The sequence below is a fragment of the Cavia porcellus genome, unplaced genomic scaffold (genome assembly GCF_034190915.1).
Source record: "Cavia porcellus strain 051 isolate PalLab524CR breed Dunkin Hartley unplaced genomic scaffold, mCavPor4.1 scaffold_15, whole genome shotgun sequence".
Classification (NCBI taxonomy): domain Eukaryota; kingdom Metazoa; phylum Chordata; class Mammalia; order Rodentia; family Caviidae; genus Cavia; species Cavia porcellus.
The window spans coordinates 74,583,129-74,604,707 of record NW_026947498.1 but is presented as its reverse complement, the minus strand read 5'-3'; the positions used below and the strand labels follow the sequence as shown (position 1 = coordinate 74,604,707).

Below are 21,579 nucleotides of genomic sequence, written 5' to 3'. Positions count from 1 at the left end.
AAGTGGGTACCTCTAGTCCTAGTTTAAAGAAAAAAAAAAAAAAGCAAATTATCCATTCTGGGCTGGGTTCACACCCCAACATCACACACCCGAAAACGGGGAGCATATCACTTCTCAAAGAGTTGTGTTAAAAGAAAGGATGCTCCTAAATTACCCAGTCTGTGTCTCATATGTAGTGAATACTCAAAAATATTTTAAAAATTAAGAGCACGATCTTAAAATGAACACTTTTTGAAGTCAAGAATTCCTATAGGGATTTGATGAAAACTTTTACTTTTTTTGTGGTACTAGGGTAGACGCCAGAGCCTTTTGTATGCTAGGTGTTTTAAGATACTCGGTCACATCTCCAGCCCAGCTTTTCTTCTTTTTTTTTTTTTTTGAGACTGGGTCTGACTATGTAGCTCAGCCTGGCCTTGAACTCACTATGTAGCACAAGCTGGGCTCATACTTGTGAGTCGCACTGTCTTAGCCTCCTGAGTGCCCTGATTATAGGCACCACTATCTACTTCCCTCTTGGTGTTTAAAACTCCAAGGCGTTGCATGAATGTGTGATAGCAGAAGGGTGAGCCCCATTGAGGCCCCCTTTGTTTTGCTTCCTAGTGTGACCCAAGTCCTGACCCTGTATTTTCCTCTTGAAGACCCAGAGACAAAATAGAGCAAAGACCAGCTTTATTATTGGATGAGGGCAGGGGAGATGCTGCTAGTGCCAGGCCTGCTGCAGGGAGGGGCAGAGGGCACGCCTGCCAGCGCTGATGCCAGCAAGGTCCAGGGCTTCAGGTACCCCTGGCTTTCAGCAGGAAGGAGCAGGTGGGCAGACTGCCAGGCATGGGACAGTGGGCTGCTTAGGGCTGCTCTGGAGCTGGGGAAGGGCTGGGGTTGGCTGGAGGCGGGGGCCGGGGCTGGATGTCTCTGGTGCGCATGTAGGACAGCAGCTGCTCTGGGATCTCAGCCAGCACATCCTTAGCCAGTCGGGCCATGCTCAGAACCTGGTTCCCCGAGCGGTCCACGTAGTCTCGGAACGGGACAAACTAGGGCCGACAGATAGGGAGGTGTGGGCCGTGGTCTGGGGAGGAGGTCTGCAGGAGGCTTCACTTGGCGATCCTCACCATCACTTAACACATATCACTGCCTCTTCCCTAATCCTGGGTGGTTTTTCACATGTCTTTACCTCAGCTACTCACCCTAAGCCCTCTCCAGTTTAGCTTCCCGCAGTCCATTGAAACTGCCCTCGCTAAGGTCTTTGGCAGCTCCAAGCAGTCCAACAGGCAGGAACTTTCAGTCCTCCCTCCCCTTTCTTTTTTCTTTTTTTGGTACCAGGGATTGAACTCACAACCTTGCACTTGCCAGTCAGTCCCCATTGTGCTGTCCTCTTGTGTCCTGTTACATGTGAACATGATACACCAGGATCTATATCCCTTCAACACCGCAGCATGCTTCTGGACCTGCCTTTGCCTTTCCAAAGCTCTTCCCCACTGTCCCCTGCTTCCCAACCTGTTTTCTGAAGTCAGCTTCTGCTTTTCAGCTGTCTTTCTGGGTGATTTTATACTCCTCTGACTTTTTTTGGTACTGGGGATCAAACTTACGACTTTATGCTTGCCAGGCAGGTGCTAGTGCCGCTGAGCTAAACCCCTGGCTCCTCATACTCTCCTGACTTTAAAGACTTTCCTTCCAGGGAGGAGAAGGAACAGGGAAGGGGTGGGAGGAGCCGGAGGAAAGAACAGGCAAGAAGCAGAAAAAAAGGACCCTGGGAAGGGGAAGAGGCCGCGAAGAGGGGGCCAGGGGGAAGTAGAGCTGGGCAGGCAGAGACCCTGGGCAAGAAGGGGGTGGCCAGGGTACAGGGGAGAAAGGTCAACAGAAACCAAAAGGAAGAGGAAAGCTATTCCTCATGATTCCCAAATATTTCTATCTATCCCTGGCTTTTAAACATTTTATTTTTGCCCAGTGTGGTGGCACATGCTTGTAATTCCAGCAGTAAGGAGGCTGAGGTAGGGTTGCAGCAAGTTACAGGCCATCTTGGGCTACATAGTGAATTCAAGACCAGCCTGAACTTGGGTTAGTAAGACCCTGTCTCAAAAATCAATAATAAAATTAATAAAATAAAATTTTGCTTTTACTATTTTGTTTTTAGTTGCAGTCTCACCCTGTTGCTCAGGTTGGTCTTAAAACTCCTAAACTCAGGGCCAGGGATTTAGCTCAGCAGCTTAAGTGTCTGCTTGGCAAACCCGAGGTCGTGAGTTCAATCCCTGGTACCAAAAAAAAACAAAACAAAAAAAAAAACAAAACAAAAAACTCCTAAACTCAGGCTGGAGATTTAGCTTAGTGGCACAAGCGCCTGCCTGGCAAGCACAAGATTGTGAGTTTGATCCCTGGTACCAAAACAAACAAAACAAAAACACTGCTAAACTCAAGTGATCTTCCTGCCTCAGCCTCCTGAATGCTGGGAATGAAGGCAGGCACGTCCCTCCATGCTAGTGGAATACCGGAGGCTTGAAGATCCAGGTCCGTCACACTGAGCTGCATCCCCAGCCCCGGCTTTTTTCTGAGGCAGGTTCTCAGTAGTTGCTAAGTTGTCCAGGAGGGCTGCTAGTTTGCGCCCAGCCTGGGCAGTGTAGGGAGAGCCTCTCTCAAAACAAAACATGAAAAGGGTGGTAATGCAGCTTAGTGCAGAGGCGCTGGGTTCAGTTCTCAATGCCACACACATATATGCTCCCTTGCATATGGGAGTGACCATCTCACTCCCTTGTGCAAAATCCTTCCACAGCTTTTGAGCAAAACTCCAGGTCTTAGCCTGGTGTGGTAGCCCACACCTGTAATTGTAAGTAACTTTGAAGGCTGACAGGGTTGGAATGCAAAATCAAGGCCAACCTGAGCAGCTACCTTAGCCAGACTGTCTCAAAGACAATAAATAAATAATGAATCAATGAATGAAAGAATAAAATCAACTTTTCCCAGGACTGAGCCCCACTCTGTGTGATCCTGCCACCCTGGGCCAAGCCTCTGTCTTCCTCCAGTGCAGCTGCTGGCCTGTGCTTCTGGTCGCTTTCTTTAGTCCCAAGTGTCTGTGACACCCTCCCCACAACTGAGCTCCCAGCCATGGAGGGCAGCATCCCCTTTGATCCCTGGGGTTCCACGCTTGCCTGATCAATAGATCGGTATGTTTCTCTGCTCAGGTCACTTGCTAGCTAAAGGACCTCCTCCCTGACCAGCTGGGTCCACCGCATGAGTTCCAGGAGTGAACAGGGAAGGGGCCAGTGGGTGGGGAAGGCACCCTCCAGTCAGGGGTCTGGGCTCAGGACTACCTGAACAATATCCCGCTCTGCGAAGCGCCCCCTGGAGGACACACGTACGTCATCGCCATCCAGCTCTTCCATTGCTGTGGAGAAGATGCCCTCAGCTGGCCTCTCCAGCTGGACTGTGCTGCACTCTCTCTTCAGAGTCATGACATCGCTGAACAGCTGTCCTGAAGGCCTACACAGGCTGCTAGACCTCGATACAAGTTATTGGGGGGCGGGGGACAGGGCCTTGCTAAGTAGTCTAGGCTGGGCTTGAACTCACAGGGATCTTGCTGCTCAGCCTGCAGAGCACCGGGATTACAGGCATGTGCCACCACTTTATTATTATTTCATTATTATCGTGGGTACCAGGAATCAAACTGGCGTATTGTTATTTCTCTGCCTTTCTACTCCCTCAGGAGTTACTATGTCTGCTTGATTGGGAAGAGGGCCCCACGGGGTGACTGGGGCCTCAGCAGTGCCTGGGGGTGTTCACCCAGCCTTCCCCGAGTTAGGCCTGTGTGTCAGGCCCAGCCAGCTCCGCAGGCCTCACTCCTGCCCCACTCACCCTCGAACATGGCAGGCCCCACTCCAACGATGATGATGGACATGGGCAAGGAGGAGGCCTGCGAGAGAGACAGCTGCGAGTGAGTGGCGGGGCAGAGGCCACCGTGCAGCTCACTGCCGACTTCTTTGGAAGGATGTGTGTGCATGTGTGTGTCAGGCGACCCTGAAGCTAGTACCCTCTGAGAGCAGTGGACAGGTTCACATATTACCCGGAACTCTTTGAGTCTCCCACAGGACAGAGACTGTGTGTGCCTCTTCCCACTGGAGGACACCAGCATCCCCAGGCTTAGGCACTGCCCCATGATGCCACCTCCAGTGGGCACAGTGTCACCTGGCCATCTCCACATCCTCCTGTGGGCCCAGCCCTTAGGCACAGTACAAAGGCCAGCAGTGCGGCTGCCCCCCACCTCTTGTTGGGAGGCCTGTATCCTCAGCCTGCATGCACGAAGCTGGTGGGCTTGCTTTGTAGCTTTTTTTTTTTTCTTTGTATCAGAGATCAAACTCACGACCTTGCTTATGCCATGCAGGTGCCTATACCACTGAGCTACATCCCCAACCCTCTTCACAGGTTTTAAGAAGGACAAAGCCTCCAGCCCGCCCTTGGTGCTGGCAGCCGCCCTTCCCTGCAGGCCTCCTCCTGGGACTCACGCTGACGATTGCCTCTTTGGTCTGTATCATGTCAGAAATGACCCCGTCCGTGATGATGAGCAGAACATAGTACTGGGAGCCGTCGGAGATCTTAGCTGCAGCCCTGCGTGAGAGGCCAGGGTCAGAATCTGGCCGTGAGCCTGAGGCCCTGAGAAAACACCAGCCCACAGTGCCCGCAGCCGGCAAGGAGCAGGGCAAGACCCAGTGGGTCACCAGACCCATTGCCCACCTGCCTGCTTCACCCACAGGGTTTACTGAGCTCTTCTAGGAGGCCCTGGGGATGTGTAGGGAAGAAACAGAAAATCTTGCCAAGCCTTTGGTAGGAGGCTCATCTTCATCTGAAATCGCACAAAAAGCTATGGAATGACCACTGTAAGGGCCCTGGGCAGGTTCTGAAGGTGAGGCTTCGAAGCCTCTGTCCTCAGGAGGAGGACAGGCTACGGGGAGGAGACTTGCTCTGAGCAGAGGGCATGGTGTGGAACAGCCCTTGGTGGGAGGAGGCCAAAAGCCCACCTGGTCTCGGGATGGGACACTCGGGCAGCAGAGTGGACCGTGTGTCCAGGGCACAGGGACTAGCTTGAAACATCCTGATGTTTCCACAAGGGAGGCACAAGCAGAAGGCTCTGCCTCCCTGCTTTCCTGTTGAGTCTCTCCCTCTGAAGCCATTCGCTGCAGCTGGCCTGATGGACAGCGGTGCCCAGAGTTCCTTTTCCTTCCCTCTTATCATTCTTTTTTAAATTTTTTCCTCCCATCGCTCTGTTTTTAGAAACTGGGGATGGAACCCAGGGCCTGGCACATGCTACACAAGTGCTCTACCACTGAGCCACATCCTCAATACTTTTTTAAAAAGTATTTTGAGACAGTGTTTTGCTGAGTTGCCCAGGCTGGCCTTGAGTTTGTGGTCTTCTGGCCTCAGCCTCCTACACACCTGGATTACAGGTGTGTGCCACTGCCCTGTTCCATTTTCCATCTGAAGAGGACCTCATAAATCAAGAGCTCAATCGTCTTATTTTACATATATGAGAAAACCTAGAGAGGGCAGAAGGCAGATGCAGACCCTGTCCTTGACTCCCAGCCTTAGGACTCTGTGGATGACAGGGATGCAGCTGTACTCTCTGTTAAGGACACTGAAATTTAAATTAACAATGTTAAGTAGAACTGAAGACTGCACTTCTTGGTCGCCCTGGTTTACCCCTCCAGTGCTCAATTTTACATGAGCTGTGGCTACCCTGCCAGATGGAACAGACATAGAGCGTGTTCACCTCTGCAGAAGTCTCCAGGACGGCCCTGGGTTTACACCTGACCTCAGAGGATGAGTGGGCCATGACTCTCACACTCCTCTTCCATAGCCCAGTCCCCTCCCTGAATCTGGGCCTCTCCTCCTCAAAGGCCAGGCCTGGCTCACAGTTAGTTGCTATCTGCCATTCATTGGGTCAGCACCGAACTTGGTGCTGGGCAGCAGCAGCAGCGAGCAGTAATTGCCTGAGCAGAAGCAGATACTGCACAATTTGCACGCCCTTGGGGAAGGGGAAGGGAAAGGAAACAGAGGTCCAGAGGGAGAGACTGGGGAGTGCAGAGGTGTGCCCTCACAGAACAGCTGCAGAGGAAGGCTGAGCTGGCTCAGCGGGGACCCACAGGAGGGACCTGAGTGCCGGGCTGGCAGCAGGGGACACCCTGCAGGGACCAGGGACACGGAGGCAGCCTCAGGGTGCTCCTTTGTGGGTAACTGGGGAATCGTTTGTGATCACCAAGTCAGAGGAGTGCTCCTGACAAGTATGTGTGCCTTCCTCCTCACGGCACTCTAGGGGTGGGTTAGGCTTGCTTCCCCGACCCCAGGGTCTTCAAAACGCTACGCCACAGCCCCTCCCCTCTTTTTAATTCTTTGAGCTGGGACTTGCTAAATGGCCCAGACTGGACTCAAAGCTGTGATCTAACTGCCTCCACCTCCCAGAATTCTGGGTCTATAGGACTGCAACCACCAGGCCCAACTCCTATTTTTAAAATGAGAAAAGTGGGCTGGGTGTGGTGATCATGCTGTAATCCCAACACTCAGAAGGCGGAGGCAAGAGGATTATTGCAAGTTTGAGGCCAGCCTGGGCTACATAGTGACTTCAAGAACGGCCTGAATTATAAAGTGAGACCCTGTCTCACCCCCTGCTCCCCCAAAAAGAGAAAACTGAAGTTCAGAGGCTTTAGCATTCCCCAGGGTGATGAAACTGGACTCCAGGCCTTGCTTGACCAACTGAGCCTCAAGCTCCAGCTCTCAGCCTCTCCTCTCCTTTTTGGGCCGGCACTCTGGTGGACACTTCATCTACCCACACAGACCTTTCAGGACCTGAGCTCGCTTCTCGGCCTCTGTGCTCTGCACCCTCTGCTCCTCCTGCCAGGCCGCTTGCTCTGCTCCCTCCTGGACCCCCTGCAAGTGCCCCTCCTTTCCTTTCCATTACCCCTCCTGGCAGGGTGCTGAGGGGGACTGCAGTTGTATCTTTCTCCTGCTCCACCAAAAGGTGACTAAAGTTGGATGACCGAGAGTATTTACAATGCAAATACAGATACAGATAAGATATGCATGAATTTTTAAGATGAAATATGGAGACTTCAAAGACTTTGTCGGACTGCTGGCTTTCAGCTGGTTCCCAGGAATCCACAGGGGAGGAAGGGCGGTTTGTAGAGAAGTCTGGGAAACTCTGGCTACAGAAGGGAATAATTATTTATAGGCCTGCCTCTTGCACCAAGGCAGGAGCTCTGAAGGGCAGGACCAGGTGATCTACCTTCAAGTCTCCAGGGCCCTGCCCAGAATGAAGCAAGGCCATTGCTTTGCAAATAGCAGTGGAGGGGACAATAGTAACAGCAGTGGCTAATCCCACCAGGACTGGCAGCATCCTGTCTCACAACAGCCCTGGGATCATCACCCTCATTTTACAAATGAGGAACAGGCAGGGTGGTACACACTTGTCATCCCAGCACTTGGGGAGGCTGAGGCAGGAGGATCACTGTGACTTCAAGGCCAGCCGGGGCTACAGCCTGGGCTAGTGAGATCTTGTCTCAAACAAAACAAAGCAGACACCAAAAAACTCTAATATTGGTGCTAAAAAGGAATACTAAAATGTTATATGTAACTTGATTGCAATTATAAAAGTATAAACACTAGCCAGGCATGGTGGCTCCTATAGTCCCAGCACTCTGGGAGGCTGGGGCAGGAGGATCCTAGCTGGATCATAGACTGGGTAGCTTGGAAACTTGCTAGATACTTGGAAACTTGCTAGACCTTGTTTCAAACACACACACACACACACACACACACACACACACACACACCCCACATGCATGAGCCCACACGATAAAGATTAAGAATTCTATATGCATTGAGGCTAGGGATTTAGCTCAGCAGCACAAGTACCTGCCTGGCAAGTGTGAGATCATGACTTCAATCCTGGGTACCAAAAAACCAAAAACGAACTGAAAACACTCTATGTCTCTGCATCCCAGGGGCAGTACTCAGGGTGATTCCTTTCTTTTCATTCTTATTTTTGCAGTGCTGGTGATTGAACCCACACCACTGTGCGTGCCAGCCAGTGTGTGGCATTGAGCCACATCACCAGTGTGCCCTTCCCTTTAACTTGGGAACAGGGTCTCGCTAGGTTGCCCTGCCTAGATTGCAACTTAAGAGTCCTCCTGCCTCAGCCTTCCAAGAAGCTGGGACTACAGGTGTGCACGACCGTGCCTGTCTGTGATTTCTTATTTCATATTTTATCTTTGAAACAGTCTATGGCAATATTATATTATTTTCATAATCGGAGTAACTATCAGCCTCACTGTGAATCAGAAAAATAAATGTTTATTGGAGAAAAAGGAAATCTGGGATGTATGAATCTGCCTGAAATTGTTTAATTTTTATTGCCCTGCTTGGTCTTTTCATTCCCTTGCTCCCTGAGGTGCTTTGTTTTAGCCAGGTCTTTTGTAGCATATAGTGGAATTTGCTTTTTAAAAAAAATTAATCCAGGGGCTGGGGATTTAGCTCAGCGGCATAAGCACCTGCCTTGCAAGCAGGCAGTTGTGAGTTTGATCCCCGGTACTGATAAAAAGAAAAAAGAAAAAAAAAATGTAACATAAAAAAAAATTAATCCAAACCTTTTTTTAATTTATAAAGAACAGATTCTTAAATTTCTGGAGGTAAGAATCTCTTTTAAGCTCACTCGTTGCTTATCACACTTATATTTATAGATAAATGCTTGGTTCCAGTTTTGTCATTAATTTGTTTTTAAAAATCGTTTGAGATTTAAAAAAATCGTTTGAGATATGACCTGTGTTTTCTGTGCTTTGCACATTTTTGAAAGCCTGGGTAGTTTTAAACCTATCATTTCTGAAACCCTTCCTGCAGGCTGACACTGCACTAACCCTCTGACAGCAGCCTTCTGGTGATAGCAGTCTTCTGTGGTAGGCACAGGGAGGCCCTGGGAGGCTGAGGTTGGGCTTGCTGGTGCCTTCACCCCTGGAGGACGGTTTCTTTTCTCTTATGCAAGCTCCAGGCCAGGTTGTCACCCCAAAGGAGCAGCTTGGGATAGTTCACCCATAGTGAGTGACTGTGTCACCTCTCTGTCCTAAAGCCAGGCCAGTGTGGAGCCTGGGGAGTGGGTCCCCTGCTTGGGTCCCCAGTCTCCGAGTGGCCCTTACCTGGCCACCTGATTGATGACTGGAGCGAAGTAGGTGGGGCCGTAGAGCTGCACGGTGCGCAGGCTCTGGAAGTAGCTCTCTAGTACCCCCTCGATGCCAGCGCAGTTGGGGTCCTCGTCGTTGTTGTTCTGGGGAGGAAGACATGCTGGCTGCCCAGCTGACACGTGTTCAGGAGTCTCGATCCATCTTTCCCCTTCCCACGCTGCACAACCACCCCAGCCAGCCTCTGGCCCCTGGGCCCTGCCCTCCCACCGGGGTGCCGTCCACACCATACCAAGGGGAACTGGTGTGAGATCCGCCCTTCGGGGGGCAGCTTGGCTCCAAAGCCATAGGCTGGGAAGAGTTTGTCGCTGTCATAGTCCTGGATGATTTCTCCCACTGCCTTGAGGGCCAGGGCATAGGCGCTGAGCTGATAGGGACTCATGTAGTGCAGGGAGGTGGGCTGCAGAGGGTTTCCTGTGGGTGGAGCAGGCTTCTGGGTTCTGCACCTGCTCCCCTCACTGCCAAGGCACTGTCCCTCCAGCTCTGCCCTCCACCGCGGGACTCCCTCGGGTCCTCGCCACCCCTCCTGCCCTCTACCTGCTCACCAGTGGAACCCTCTGCCCACACAGCCACCTGCTCTGCCACCCGGTAATAAGTCCCCTTCACTTAGCTGTCCCTCCCCACAGCTCAGCTGGCACCCAGCCATCCGCATGGCCACCGGCCATCTGCTTGTCCACTTGCCATTCCTTTCTGTGCCATCGTCCTTCGAGTTGTGTCACCCTGAAGCGGCCAGCCAGCCCTGCTCATCTCACTCCCACATGCGTCTACTCAAAGAGGCATCTGTTTACCTGGCCCCTGGCCACTCCCTTTCCTAGTACCTGTTACCTCCCCGTCTGTCCACCTGCTGCTGTCCATGCATCCCTTGCCCTGGAAACCTGTTGTCCTCACCATGTATCCACTGTGTCTGCTCGCTGGTTTAACTCTCCACCCATGCACTCACCCACCGCTCCTCACAGTCGCTTCCCTTCCACCATCTGTCCACCTCTCTGGTGAGCAGTTACAGGAAACCATCTCTCCTTTACTTTTTGTATTGGGAACTGAGCTCAGGGCCTCGTGCTTGCCAGGCAGGCGCTGTGCTGCTGAGCTGCGTCTCTAGCCCCTGTCCATTTGCTTTTTTGCACCTTGTGGCCCAGCTTCGTGCCAGTCTCTTTTTTCCTACACACCTACCTGAGCGTCACCTGAGGCCTGAGGCTCTTTGGCTACGTAAATGCATATCCTCAGGCAGGAGTCTAGGCCAATCTCGGGAGCCCCCCTCGGAATCCCCCCACCGCTTGTCCCGTGACATAGGCCTCACCATTGGAAGCTGTGAAGTCAATAGCTACCGTGAAGTTCAGCTGCGTCCTGTGGAGAAGCAGACGGGTTGAGCGGTAAGGGTCAAATGGAGTTCTCCTCTGTCTGTATTTTTGTGTCATGGATTGAACCTAGGGTCTTGCACATACTAGGCAAGTGCTCTACCACCAACCTACATCCCTACTTCCTTTTTAAATTTTTGTTTGTTTTTGAGACAGACTCTCACCATATAGTTTAGACTGGCCTTGAACTCACGTTGTAGCCCAGGCTGGCCTCGAATTCACAACAATCCTCCTGCCTCAGCTTCCCCAGTATTGCGATTACAGGTATGGACCATCATGCCTGGCATTAAATTTTAAAAAACAGTCTGAGAGAGTCTTTCTAAATTGCCTAAGGGGCTACAACTTGCAGCTGTCCTGCCTCAGCCTCCCAGGTGGCTGGGATGACAGTTCTGTGCCACTGCATAGCCCCCTCAGTATTTCTCAAATGTCACTGTGTACCCAGAACACCTTACTGGGGCTTGTGTTAGAATACAGAGTCCAATCCTGGCAGTCTGGGTGGAGTCAACAAATCCCAAATGCTGCTGGTCCAGGGGGTGAATTACTTGCTTACTCTGTGACTGTGTTAGATGTCATCTAAGTTAGCCCTCACTCCAGCCCTGGGGCAGTGATTCAAGTCGCCATCTTACACAGGGGAAAAGTGTTTGAGTGAAGCACAGTACATTTCTCGGGGCTGCCTGCCTGCCTACCTACAATGAGCAAACCAGAAGTCCCTTCTGTTGGCAGTCAGCTTGGGTCTCCCTCTCTTGGCCTCCTCCTGTCCATCTGTAACTGTGTGTGCTGGTGAAGGGGCCCAGGACCCTGCACAAGCTCAGCCCACTATGCCCCTCAGCTGCCGGCCTACCCCCACTGCAGCCACAGCTGTTTGTCCGCCCCACTCCGGTTCCTGAGGACCTTTAGGCCGCCCTCCAGGAGGGACCCAAAGCTGAATTCAAGACAGCGCTATGAACAGAACTCAAAGGGGGACACTTGTGCACTTTACAGAACACTTTACAGTTTGCCCAGTACCTCCCAGTTCATCGCCACAGTCTCACTCATAAATAAGAAAACCTGCCGTGTGCGGGAGCACGCGCCTATTGCCTCGGCACTCCAGAGGGAGGCTGAAGCAGGAGGATCACATTGAGTTTGAGGCCAGCTGGAGTTACCCAGTGAGTTCAAGGCCAGACTAAACTACATAGTGAGGCCCTGTCTCAAAAGACAAAAAAAGAAAAAGAAAGAAAGAAAGAGAAAAACTTGACATGTCACTCACCCTCCTTTGATGTAATCAACAAATGTGAATTCCGAGTCCACCGAGAAGGACAGCAGTGTCACCTGTGGAACAGAAGAGGTGGCCCTTCTACTTAGGAAGAGGGAGCACAGCAAAGCTGTGGAGAGTTAGGGGTGGCGAGAACATGGCTCCACCCTGCGCCCTACCTGCCTCACCTTTCACTTTTAAAGGCAGTATTTCAACTGAACTATTAAATTTGGCAATGCAACCCCAGAGGTTTTTTTGGTTGCTTCTTTTTCCCCGGCCAAAGGGTAAAGGTGAAAAAAGAAAAAAAAAATAAAAAAACAAAAAACCTACACACAAAAACAACTGCGGCGGCACCCCCTGGTGGCCACCGTTCCCACAACCTAACCATCGGGCCAGCGGCAGCCCCTGCGCGCGCTCGGGTCCGCGCGGGACCGAGGCTGGGGGGACCCGCGCCCGCCCGCCCGCCCGCCCGGAGCGCTCACAGTTCCCGAGTTGACGTATTTCTTCTTCTTGCACTTCTTCCGCGGGTTCAGAACCTAAGCGGGAGGCGACACACTGCGGAAGGCCGCGGGCTGCAGGCCCAGGCCCAGGCCCGGCGGGCGGCGGCGGTGGGCGGGCTCACCTCGTACACCGTGAACTGGCTCTGCGCCCTGCTCAGCTCCCGGTAGCTGGTGGTGAACTCACCGATGAAGTCGTGGCTGCAACGAGGTGGGGCGGCTCGGGCGGCTGGCACGTGCTCCCCGCAGGCGGGCTGCAGAGCAGCGGGCTGGGGCCGGGCGGGACGAGGAGCTCGCGCGCCAGAGCCGGAGAAAGGGCCGGAGGGCAGCTTTACCTGCCGTCTCGGTCCCAGTCATACACGTCAATCTTCACAGTCCTGGGACGGAATGAAGGGGTTGGGGCCGCAGGACCCCAGAGACTGTCTCCCGCGCCCCCTCGTCCTTCCATCAGCCTGGCCGGTCTTCCTCCCATCTTCCCGTTCACACGCCCATGCACACACACATCTGTCATGGCTAACGCTGCTGCTGCTGTTAGAGCCACAGTTCCCAGTTCACCGTGTTAGCGAGCCTTACTGTATCCAGCCATTGTTCTTAGCACTTTCACGGGTGCTCATTTTCTGTCCCTTCCCACCTCCCTCCTCTCTTTTATTTATTATGGTGGATTGAACCCATGGCTTAAAGGCTGAGCTCCATCTCATTTCAAGTACTTTGTATTTTTCCCTTTAAGACAGGGTTTTGCTAAATTGCTCAGGCTGGCTCAAACTTGTGATCTTCCTGCCTCAGCCTCCCAGAGTGCTAAGACGACAGGCGTCTGCTATCACAGCTGGCTAGATTGTCTCATTTAATTTACAACCACTTTGCATAAAATAAATACTATGATTCATGCTTTTGGGTATGGAAATTGAAATACAGAAAAAACAATAACTTGACTAAGATCCTATCACTTGTAAGTGATTAAGCTGATATTTTTATCTTCTGAGACAGGGTCTCACTATGTGTTTCAAGGGCAGAGCCTGAACTCACTAGGTAGCCCAGCGTGGCCTCAAAGTCCTGGAGATCCTCCTGAGTGCTGGTATTACTGGCGTGTGCCACCATACCTGGCTAAGTTGATAATTAAACTCCCAACATTTTGACTCCAAAGACCTGTTTTCACTACTATGCCCACATGTCTCTGTTCAGTCCATCTACCCACCTAGCCACCCATTTACCCAGATATTTGCCAACACAATTACTCACTACGAATCAATCTCTTTATCCAGCTATGCCTGCAGTCACTCACAGACTCACTGATACACAGGAGTGCCCTGTGTTTCAGTCTGTTCATATACTCAAGCAAACACCAACATCTGGCCATCTGCTCATTAGCACAGCCGCCCTTCCACCTCCTACCTATCTACCTACCAGCTTTTATCCGCCCCATTCACTGATCCTCTTGGTCAGCCTATCTTCTACTTTACATTCATCCACCAGCTCTCCATCCATCCTTCCTTTTACCACCCACTCATCTGTCCACCTGCCTGCCACTCCACTGTCCTTCCTATCCACTTGCCTTTGTATTCATCCACCGACTCTTATGCACTCGTTTATCAGCTCAGCCATCCATCTGTACTGATCACGCCTTTGCACATGCGTATCCACAGGCGGCCGTTTATCAGTGTGCCCGTACTTGCCACACATCTCCCTGTCCATGTCCTCATCAGCCCACTTGTCCCCCCGTCCATCATGTGGAGGCCCAGAAGCCTCAGTCCTCAGTCCTGGTCCTCCTCCCCCCGGCCTGTGCTGATGCAGACCTGTCGTAGTCTCCGTTGCACAGCGCCCTCACGGGGATGCTAAAGGGCTGCCACACAGGGTTCAGTGTGTTCTTCACCACCTCGGTCTTGTGGCAGATGGTGAACCTGGAGGGAGCAAGAGGCCTGGAACCTGCCCTGGGGTTGACGGCCCTCCACTCTCCTGGGTGTGCCACACACACCACACGCCCAGCTCGAGGGCAGAGCGAGCAGTGGCTCACGTGCCGTCTTCGTTGCTCCTGTAGAACACAAGGAAGGGATCCGATTTGCCGAAGAAGTCCTTCTTGTCCAGCTTGTTTGCACACAGCTGCATGGTGGCAATGTCCTAGGTAGGGAGAAGCATGGCCGTCACCGTCAGACAGTCTGCCCCAGGGCACAACAGTAGGGAAGGGAGCTCCTGGGACTAGCACAGGGCCCTACTGACCCGACAGTTGCTGAGCTCCTCTGCAGTTAGCAGGATGCTCCCACACTTCTTGCCTGGGACACCCCTAGAAGCAGAGAAAGCCACTGAGTGAGGGCAGGGCGGGAGACACAGAGCTGCGGTGCCGGGCTCTGGCTGGGTGGTAGCTGGGCTGTGACCTGGGAGTAGTGTGTATCTGGCCGGAGGGGAAGAGCAGCTTAGGGGGGCCTCTCATCACCAGAGGATGAGGGAGCTGGATTGGACTCAGTGGCTCAGGAGATCATGTCACAGCAAGAAAGAAAGAAAGAAAGAAGGAAAAAAAAGAAAGAAAGAAAAGAAAAGGAAATAGAAGAGAAGCGAGGAAAGGAGAGGAGAGGAGAGGAGAGGAGAGGAGAGAAGAGAAAAGAAAAGAAAAAGTCAAGTTATATTCCTCTCAGCCCAAGGAAATTCCACAAGATTAAAGTGCATATGCTTTGTGTTCCGAGCAGGAAAAGCTCGTTCACCTTGGCCTGTGAAACCTGGTTCACTGTTGTGACAGAGAGAGCAGGGTCAGAAGGGTCTTGGGTTCAGACCTTGGTGCTAACCTGCTGTTATCTTCCCTAGCTTTAAAATGTCAGCATTTCTGGGTGTGGTGGCTCTCAGCACTCTGGGAGGCTGAGGCATGAGAGTCACAGGTTCCCCAGCCCAGGCAACCTAACAATTTGAGATCTTGCCTCAAAATAAAGGGCTGAGATGTAGCTCATTGACAGGCTGGAGAGAGAGAGAGAGAGAGAGAGAGAGAGAGAGAGAGAGAGAGAGAGAGAGAGAGGCTATTTCTCCGACACCTTTGAATCTTGATTCTGTGCTCTGATAAGCAGGAGCAGGTGAGGCAGACTGACCCTCAGTGTCCCCTCCCACCTGGCCCTGCAGGAGCTGCCTGCAATAGAGGAGACAGTTCCTCCTCTGTAGGCTGCCTCCTTTCCTGAACTCTGCCCAACCCTGGCTGCACCCAGGTAACGAATGTGGCCTGAGCAGCACACAGCCCTGTGGACACTGCTGTGTTCAGTGTATAACCACTAACCTCCAGGCCCCACTGCACCCTGAGGCCTGGCTCTCTGCTGCCACTGGTCTCCTGCTTCCCTTGGCCCTGAGCTCCTTCTCCAGCTTCGCCACGACTTTATTTCCTATTCACTGGCAAAATGGAAGCACCCAGAAGAGAAAATCCACCCATTGCCATCCTACTCTGGTGTCTGCAGGCACGCAGCTGCGCATTGCTGTGGCTGGCAACGAGCTGTCCCTGTGTGACACCCATGTGCCTAGCAGTACTTGCTACAATGCCTCGCCCACACCAGGACTTCACCCCAGGGCTCCTCCCCCTCTCAGGAGACCAACTTCTAGGGGCCACTTGCTCATCAATATACACGTGATGTAATTTTTCTCATGTTAAAAAAATTACAAACAAGCATTTGGAGGCTTCATTCCTTGTTTCCCGTGGCACATGGGTGAAACTCAGCGTCTTGTGTGCACTCAGTACGCAGGCCCACTAAGCTACACCCCCAATTCCTTCTTTGTTTAAATAAAGGGCACAATTTTTATTGCAACATAGTCATTTTTGTAGAGTAGGGTCTGTTCCTTAAGCACCATTCCATTTAAGCCCCCCACCTTTTATTTTTAAACAGAAATTACTATTACGGTGGATATGAAAAACATCTTTAGTGCTGCAAAGCTCCAATGGCAAACATCAGACTCCTGTACTGGCTCAGTTGTGTGTCCTCAGTAGAAAATAAAAAGGCTTGACAGCGCGGTTTCTTAAGAAGGGCAGGAAACAGGAATGAACAAGTCTCATGGAGACTGCTGTTTCCTATTGCCCATTGGATACCACCGCTCAGTGTCGAATAAAATAGGCCCACAATCTGACTGCTTCTCACCCTGAGAGATCACCACCGCCTGCTAATTGGCTCCCCACAGCTCCCTTCCTGGACCAGGCTAATTCTCACCTGGGATAGCTCCTTAGCGGTCACCAGAGCCCTGCAGTGCCCACCAGGCCCTAACTTTAGCTCCCCTACTTCCCTGGTCCTGCCCTCCCCAGACCCACTTCCATGGGACCACCGTCCCTCGAGTCCACACCTCCTCCTCCTCCCCTTCAGGCTGCCCCGCCTCCCTCCCACCTGGTGTTTCCTTTCTCCTTTTTGTGTATGCGTGTGATTTACTCACTATTCAGTCTGCTTGTGGTTGGACACCTCTCCTGCACTACAGCCCCAGCTCCCCAGGAAAAGGAAAGACCCTGGCGCTATTCACCATGGTGACCAACCATCAAACACTGGCTGAGAGTGGGTGCGGTAGGACCGCTGGCGCAGGTCGATACCAGGTGCGGACCAGGCCAAGGAGACTTTGACTAGCCGGGGAAGAGGGGAGAGGGGCTTGGAAGAGGTGCTCTAAATGTTGGATCAGATTTAGAAACCAGGGGGAGAGTGGCCGGAGACGGGTGTGAGCAGTGTCCTGGAGACAAACTTGCTCAGGGGAGTGACAGGAGCCAGGGACAGGGCCGCCCCAGCCCTCCCGGGGGAGGGGGTCACCGCGCCGTGGGGAGCTGTCCGGGGGCGCTGCCCCTCCCGACCCTTCCCCTCTGCTCACGTGAGAGGCCGCTCCACACGGCTGCCCTGGCCTCCGATCACCTCTCCCAGCGCCAGGAACGCTTGTCCCAGGAAGTCCTGCGCAAGACACGGGGTCAGCGAGGCCGGTGGCGCTGCGCCACGGGACCGCTGGCGGGGTGGGCGGAGGAGGGCTTCGCGCGCCCAGCACCCCGGCGCCCCAGCCTCACCTTCTGCGCGTCCGAGGGGAGGCAGGAAGGAAGAGAAGCGGGCATGAGGGGCCAGCAGGGTGGGTCGAGGGGAGGAGGCTGGGCCGTGTGAAAGGCCGCGCCCGCTTACCGGCTTGGAGATGTTGGTTCTGGAGTCCACGTTGTACCTGGGAGGAGAGGGCGTGGGGCGGGGGGAGGCTGGGTCACACCGCGGCTCGAGGGGCCCTGGCCGGCCTCGGGGGCCACACCGCAGCTGGGGGAGGGCGGCGGGGGCCGGACTGAACCGGCGTAAGGAGGTCAGGGCTGGGGGCGGGGCCGGGGGCGGGCCCGAGGGCGGGCCGTGGGCGGGGCCGAGCCCAGCGCAGCAGCCCTGAGGGGGCCCGCGGGCGGGCCGGGTGCGGGTCCGGGCGGGGCGGCCGGGGCCTCACACATCGAAGCGCAGGTTTTGCTTCTCCTCGAAGAAATAGTCCAGGACGAATTTGCGTAGGAAGTCCGGGTTGAGCGTGTTGTCGATCACCTCGGTCCGTCCGAACTGGTGGGGGGACGCAGGTCAGCGCGGGCCGGGGTCCCGGGCGTCGTGGGGGGGCGGCACTCACCTCCCGCCACTCCTGGCTGGCGCGGCTCTGTGTGTACAGCACCACCACTGCGGGGGGGTCGTCAGCGCGCCCGCACCTCCCGCCCGCACCCTGGGCCCTCCCGCCTGCGGCCGCTTACTGGGGTCGGACTTGGAGAAGGTGTCCAGGTCCAGGAGGTTCCTGCAGCGGAGCGAGGGCGGGCACGGGAGGACGGTGCTGAGCCGCCGCCTCGACGCGGCCCCAGCGGGCGGGCACTCGGGCGGGATGGAGGCGCGGGATTGGGGTCGCACCTCCCGGCGAGCCGCCCGGAGCCGAGCGGGGCCTGCGGCGTCAGCACCCCGGACAGCGGCGCGGCCGGGGCCAGGAGCCCCTCTGCAGCCCGGCGCCTGCGAACCCACCCCGCCTCCAGGCCCGGGGGAGGGTTCGCCCCAGAACTTTGCTGTCCTGGGCTCAGCGCCCCCGCGCCTGGCCACATCCCCGGAGCCCCCTGCCGGGGCGAAGCTGCCCGAGGCGCCCCCAGCCCGGGCCGTGCTCCTCAGAGACCCCCTCCCGGTCCAGCCCTGCCCGCAGTGCCGGAGCCCTGCCCTGCGCGGCCCGCTCACCGGCAGGACACGGTGATCTCGATCTTGGTGGCTGGGACGCTGCGCTCCGAGGCTCCGCCGAGGGACATGGCTGCTGGAGCGGCTCCGCCGCGCGGGCTGCGAGCTCCGGGCCCGGCTAGAGGCGGCGGCCAGGCCGGCCCATGTGCGAGGCTGCGCTCCGCCTGCGTGCGCTCCCGCCGCTCGCCTGGCCACGTCGCCGCCCGCACCACGCTCCAGATGGCAGCGCAGCCCCGCCCCAACTGGAGCAGCAGGACCTGGCGGGGAATCTCAGCGATCGCTGCAGCGGACACCTCCAGGAGGTGCGACCTGCCCTGTGAGAGGTCCCAACCTCCTACCTAGAGTGTTGATGGTCCTGAAACGCGTGGGGCCCCCGTGGAGCGCTGCGGTCATTACCTCTTTCCTGAGCCTCTTCCTCAGTCATCTCTCTCTCTTCTCACTGTAGGCCTGCCTAGAGCTCTGCAACGTGAAGTTACCTTGTTCTTATTAGCTTGTCACTGGTTAAGGTAGCCACTACCTCTCTCCTGGAAGGTCACACTAGCAAGCTACCTGAATATATAAATGACCCGAGAGAGGGGTATAGCACACTGCCAGTGCTCAGGGACCTATCATAGTATCATTTGGCTTTTGGGTGTCCACAATGATGACCTTATGAGTTATTGTCTTTTTCTTTTGGATATTGGGAACCGAATTCGATCTTGTGCTTGCCAGGCAGGTACTGTGTCACTGAGTTACTATCCCTGTCCCTGAGTTAAGGTCTGATTAAAGGACCAGGAATGTAGCTCAAGAGAGCACTTGGCTACGATGTGTGAGACTCCAAGATCAGTTCCCCAGCATCACCACCACCCCCACCACACACACACACACACACACACACACACACACAAAGCCATTTAAGATGGCTTTTAAAGGTCTTTGCAGCCTGGCAAGCACGAGGTCCCAAGTTCAATGCCCGGAACAAACAAAACTGTTTAACACCATCTGCTCCTGCCCTTATATCCTCTTGATGTGACAGTCTACACGATGACATTAGGAGGAGGGTGGTGGTCATTCAGGCCTCCCCATCTCACACTGTGCACAGTGAGGCTTGCCTCAGCTCAGCTGCCAGCATCTTCACTATGGCAAGGGAGAGCCCTCAGCATAGGGGCAGCAGGTCATGTTTGCCCATGTCGCTTGGAATTGGGATGTCCGTCAAACCCAGCAGGCCTGAGCCTGAAATGCAAGGACTCTTGGCAAAGGCAGCCCTTGCCTGGGTCCTATCTCCCTGCCAGGCTTAGTCTCCTGTTTCCCCTGCCCCCTACTTCTCCAGCACAGGGATAGTAAGGTCCCAGACAGCTCCATCAAGACAGCAACCAGACACAAGACAAGAGCTGCGAAAAAGAATGATTTTATTTTGATTTGTGTCAAACAGCCTCATTTTCTGCACAGGTTGATCCTTCCTTCCCAGGAAACTAGAACTGGGATCCTTCACAGACCCCAGGAGATGCCTGTGCATTACTGAGAGCTGGTGGGTAATCTGCCCAAGATGCTGTGCCAGCCATGAGCCAGGAGGCTGAGTGCTGGAAAGCCCCGTTCTTGGTCCTGTTCAGCTTTGGGGCTCCTGTGTGCGTGACATGAGACAGGTGTGAGAGTCCCAACCTCAAAGTGCCCCATGGCCAGGCATGGCTTTGATTCCACTATGGGCTCAGCTGGGTGAGGAGCAGGAAACTGCTTCAGGGCAGGGACTTCACGGGGCGCTGGTGCTGGCACCCCGAAGTCCCACTCCACGGACGAACTGTTCCAGCAGGCCTCCAATGGCCCCTGAGGGGCTGGGAGCTGCTGTCCGAAGCCCTACTGTGCTGCTGTATGCAGCCAGGAAGGCTGAGCGCACCTCCTGAAGCCGAGTTTCCCGATCATTCAGGGCCGCAAGCCTGTGGGGAATGAGGGAGAAGATAAGCATGTTACCCTGGGAGGCACCTGGCATCCTCACCCATCCACAGGGCCCATCTTTCATGTCCAACTTGCCAAGCTAGGGCCCAGCCTGTGACCCCCTAACCCTTGTGATTTAGGCTCCAGGTGGCCCTGTCCCTCTTCGGCTACCTTCCCCTTACAGCAGTGACTGCAGCTGAAGCATCTCCCCAGGCTCTCTGCTGGGAAGGTAACTACTTCTGTGACAGATGGCAGACACTGTGCAAGGGGAACCTGCCCTGACAGCTGCTGGCTTCTGTTCCTCAGCAAGAAACAGCAGTGAGGAGGCTGAGGAATGAATGGCTCCTACCCTGGAGCTGTGCAATCAAAAGCCTTCATTTGTCCTTGCAGTACTAGACTGAATCTGGTGCCTCATGGTTAACACAATGAACCATATCCTCGGCCCTTTTAAAATTTTTGGAAGAGGAGTTGGAGGGTAGGGGAATGGGGAAAAAAATATCAGGTTGTATCATGTACAGGTACAAATTCACTATAATGAATGTGATTATGTATACTTAAAATGTACCAATACATTTGATTAATAAAAATTCTATTTTTTAGGGCTTGCTAAGTTGCCCAGGCTGGTCTTGAACTTGTGATCCTCTTGCCTCAGCCTCCAGAGCAGCTGAGATTATAGGTGTGTGCCACCTTACCCAGCAATGTCAGCCACCAAACACATCATGGGAAGAAGCTCTGCCTTAGGAGAGCCCCGAATGCCCCGGGGAATCAGGGCCTAATAGTGAAGACCACTTGGGCTCCAGCCACACCTCTACTTCCTGTGGTCCCCACCATCAAGAGTTTGGAAGCGTGCTGGCTATCCCACCAGGATACGGGCTCTGATTCTCTTCCCATTGTCTCTGCAGGCATTGATTACAGAGGAGAGATAGTCAGTCCCTCTTGCCTCCCTTCCTTGAAATTACAAGTCAAGAAGAGGAACATGTACAGACTCAGGCTTACCACACCGTGAACTCCAAAAGAGGCTGACATCCAACGTGTCTTTCATGGAAGAGGCCCCAAAATGAACTACACCTAGTCTTTAGACTAAGGTCAAGCATGTGCAAGACGTCCCCTGGAGATGACCCCCTCTCCCCAGGAGTCTGCCAGCCCGGTAGCAAGGCTGACACACAGGGCCAGGGAAGCAGGTGGCGGTCCTGAGTCCTGGGCAAGTGTGGAAATAAATGGCACATGGGACCTTTGGGAAGTAGACTG

The 21,579-nt window shown here is 54.1% G+C and overlaps 2 protein-coding genes and 1 long non-coding RNA gene across 10 annotated transcripts in view; 1 reads left to right on the top strand and 2 right to left on the bottom strand.

The window, feature by feature from the left end:
- Positions 1-652: 652 nt before the first annotated feature.
- Cpne9 (copine family member 9) lies at positions 653-18,623 on the bottom strand. 6 transcript variants are annotated; one of them, XM_063225217.1, is made up of 20 exons: positions 18,427-18,623; positions 17,964-18,004; positions 17,846-17,892; positions 17,678-17,781; positions 17,271-17,416; positions 17,084-17,160; positions 14,495-14,558; positions 14,296-14,395; positions 14,074-14,178; positions 12,619-12,660; positions 12,409-12,484; positions 12,269-12,322; positions 11,802-11,863; positions 10,498-10,544; positions 9,436-9,617; positions 9,162-9,289; positions 4,488-4,590; positions 3,841-3,898; positions 3,300-3,373; positions 653-1,028 (listed from the first exon to the last, which is right to left on the bottom strand). In XM_063225217.1, exons 1-20 carry the CDS (start codon positions 18,492-18,494, stop codon positions 843-845), a joined length of 1,764 nt encoding a protein of 587 aa, XP_063081287.1. In that variant the 5' UTR covers positions 18,495-18,623; the 3' UTR covers positions 653-842. The 6 variants fall into 6 exon arrangements, with proteins under 6 accessions (XP_063081287.1, XP_063081289.1, XP_005001158.1 ...); XM_063225219.1 differs by having other exon boundaries at positions 17,380-17,416; positions 17,846-17,872; positions 18,427-18,622; XM_005001101.3 differs by having other exon boundaries at positions 14,292-14,395; positions 17,380-17,416; positions 18,427-18,621.
- LOC134470532 (uncharacterized) lies at positions 17,662-21,561 on the top strand. Its single transcript, XR_010039483.1, has 2 exons — positions 17,662-17,798; positions 20,932-21,561. It is a non-coding gene; the product is annotated as an uncharacterized LOC134470532 (long non-coding RNA).
- Positions 19,795-21,579, bottom strand: part of Mtmr14 (myotubularin related protein 14) — a 45,126-nt gene continuing 43,341 nt past the window's right edge. For all 3 annotated transcript variants that reach the window (XM_005001102.3, XM_003464133.4, XM_063225216.1), the window contains one exon: positions 19,795-20,333. In XM_005001102.3, the coding sequence (XP_005001159.1) occupies positions 20,150-20,333 (184 nt within the window). In that variant the 3' untranslated portion in view covers positions 19,795-20,149. The remainder of the gene's footprint in view (positions 20,334-21,579) is intronic.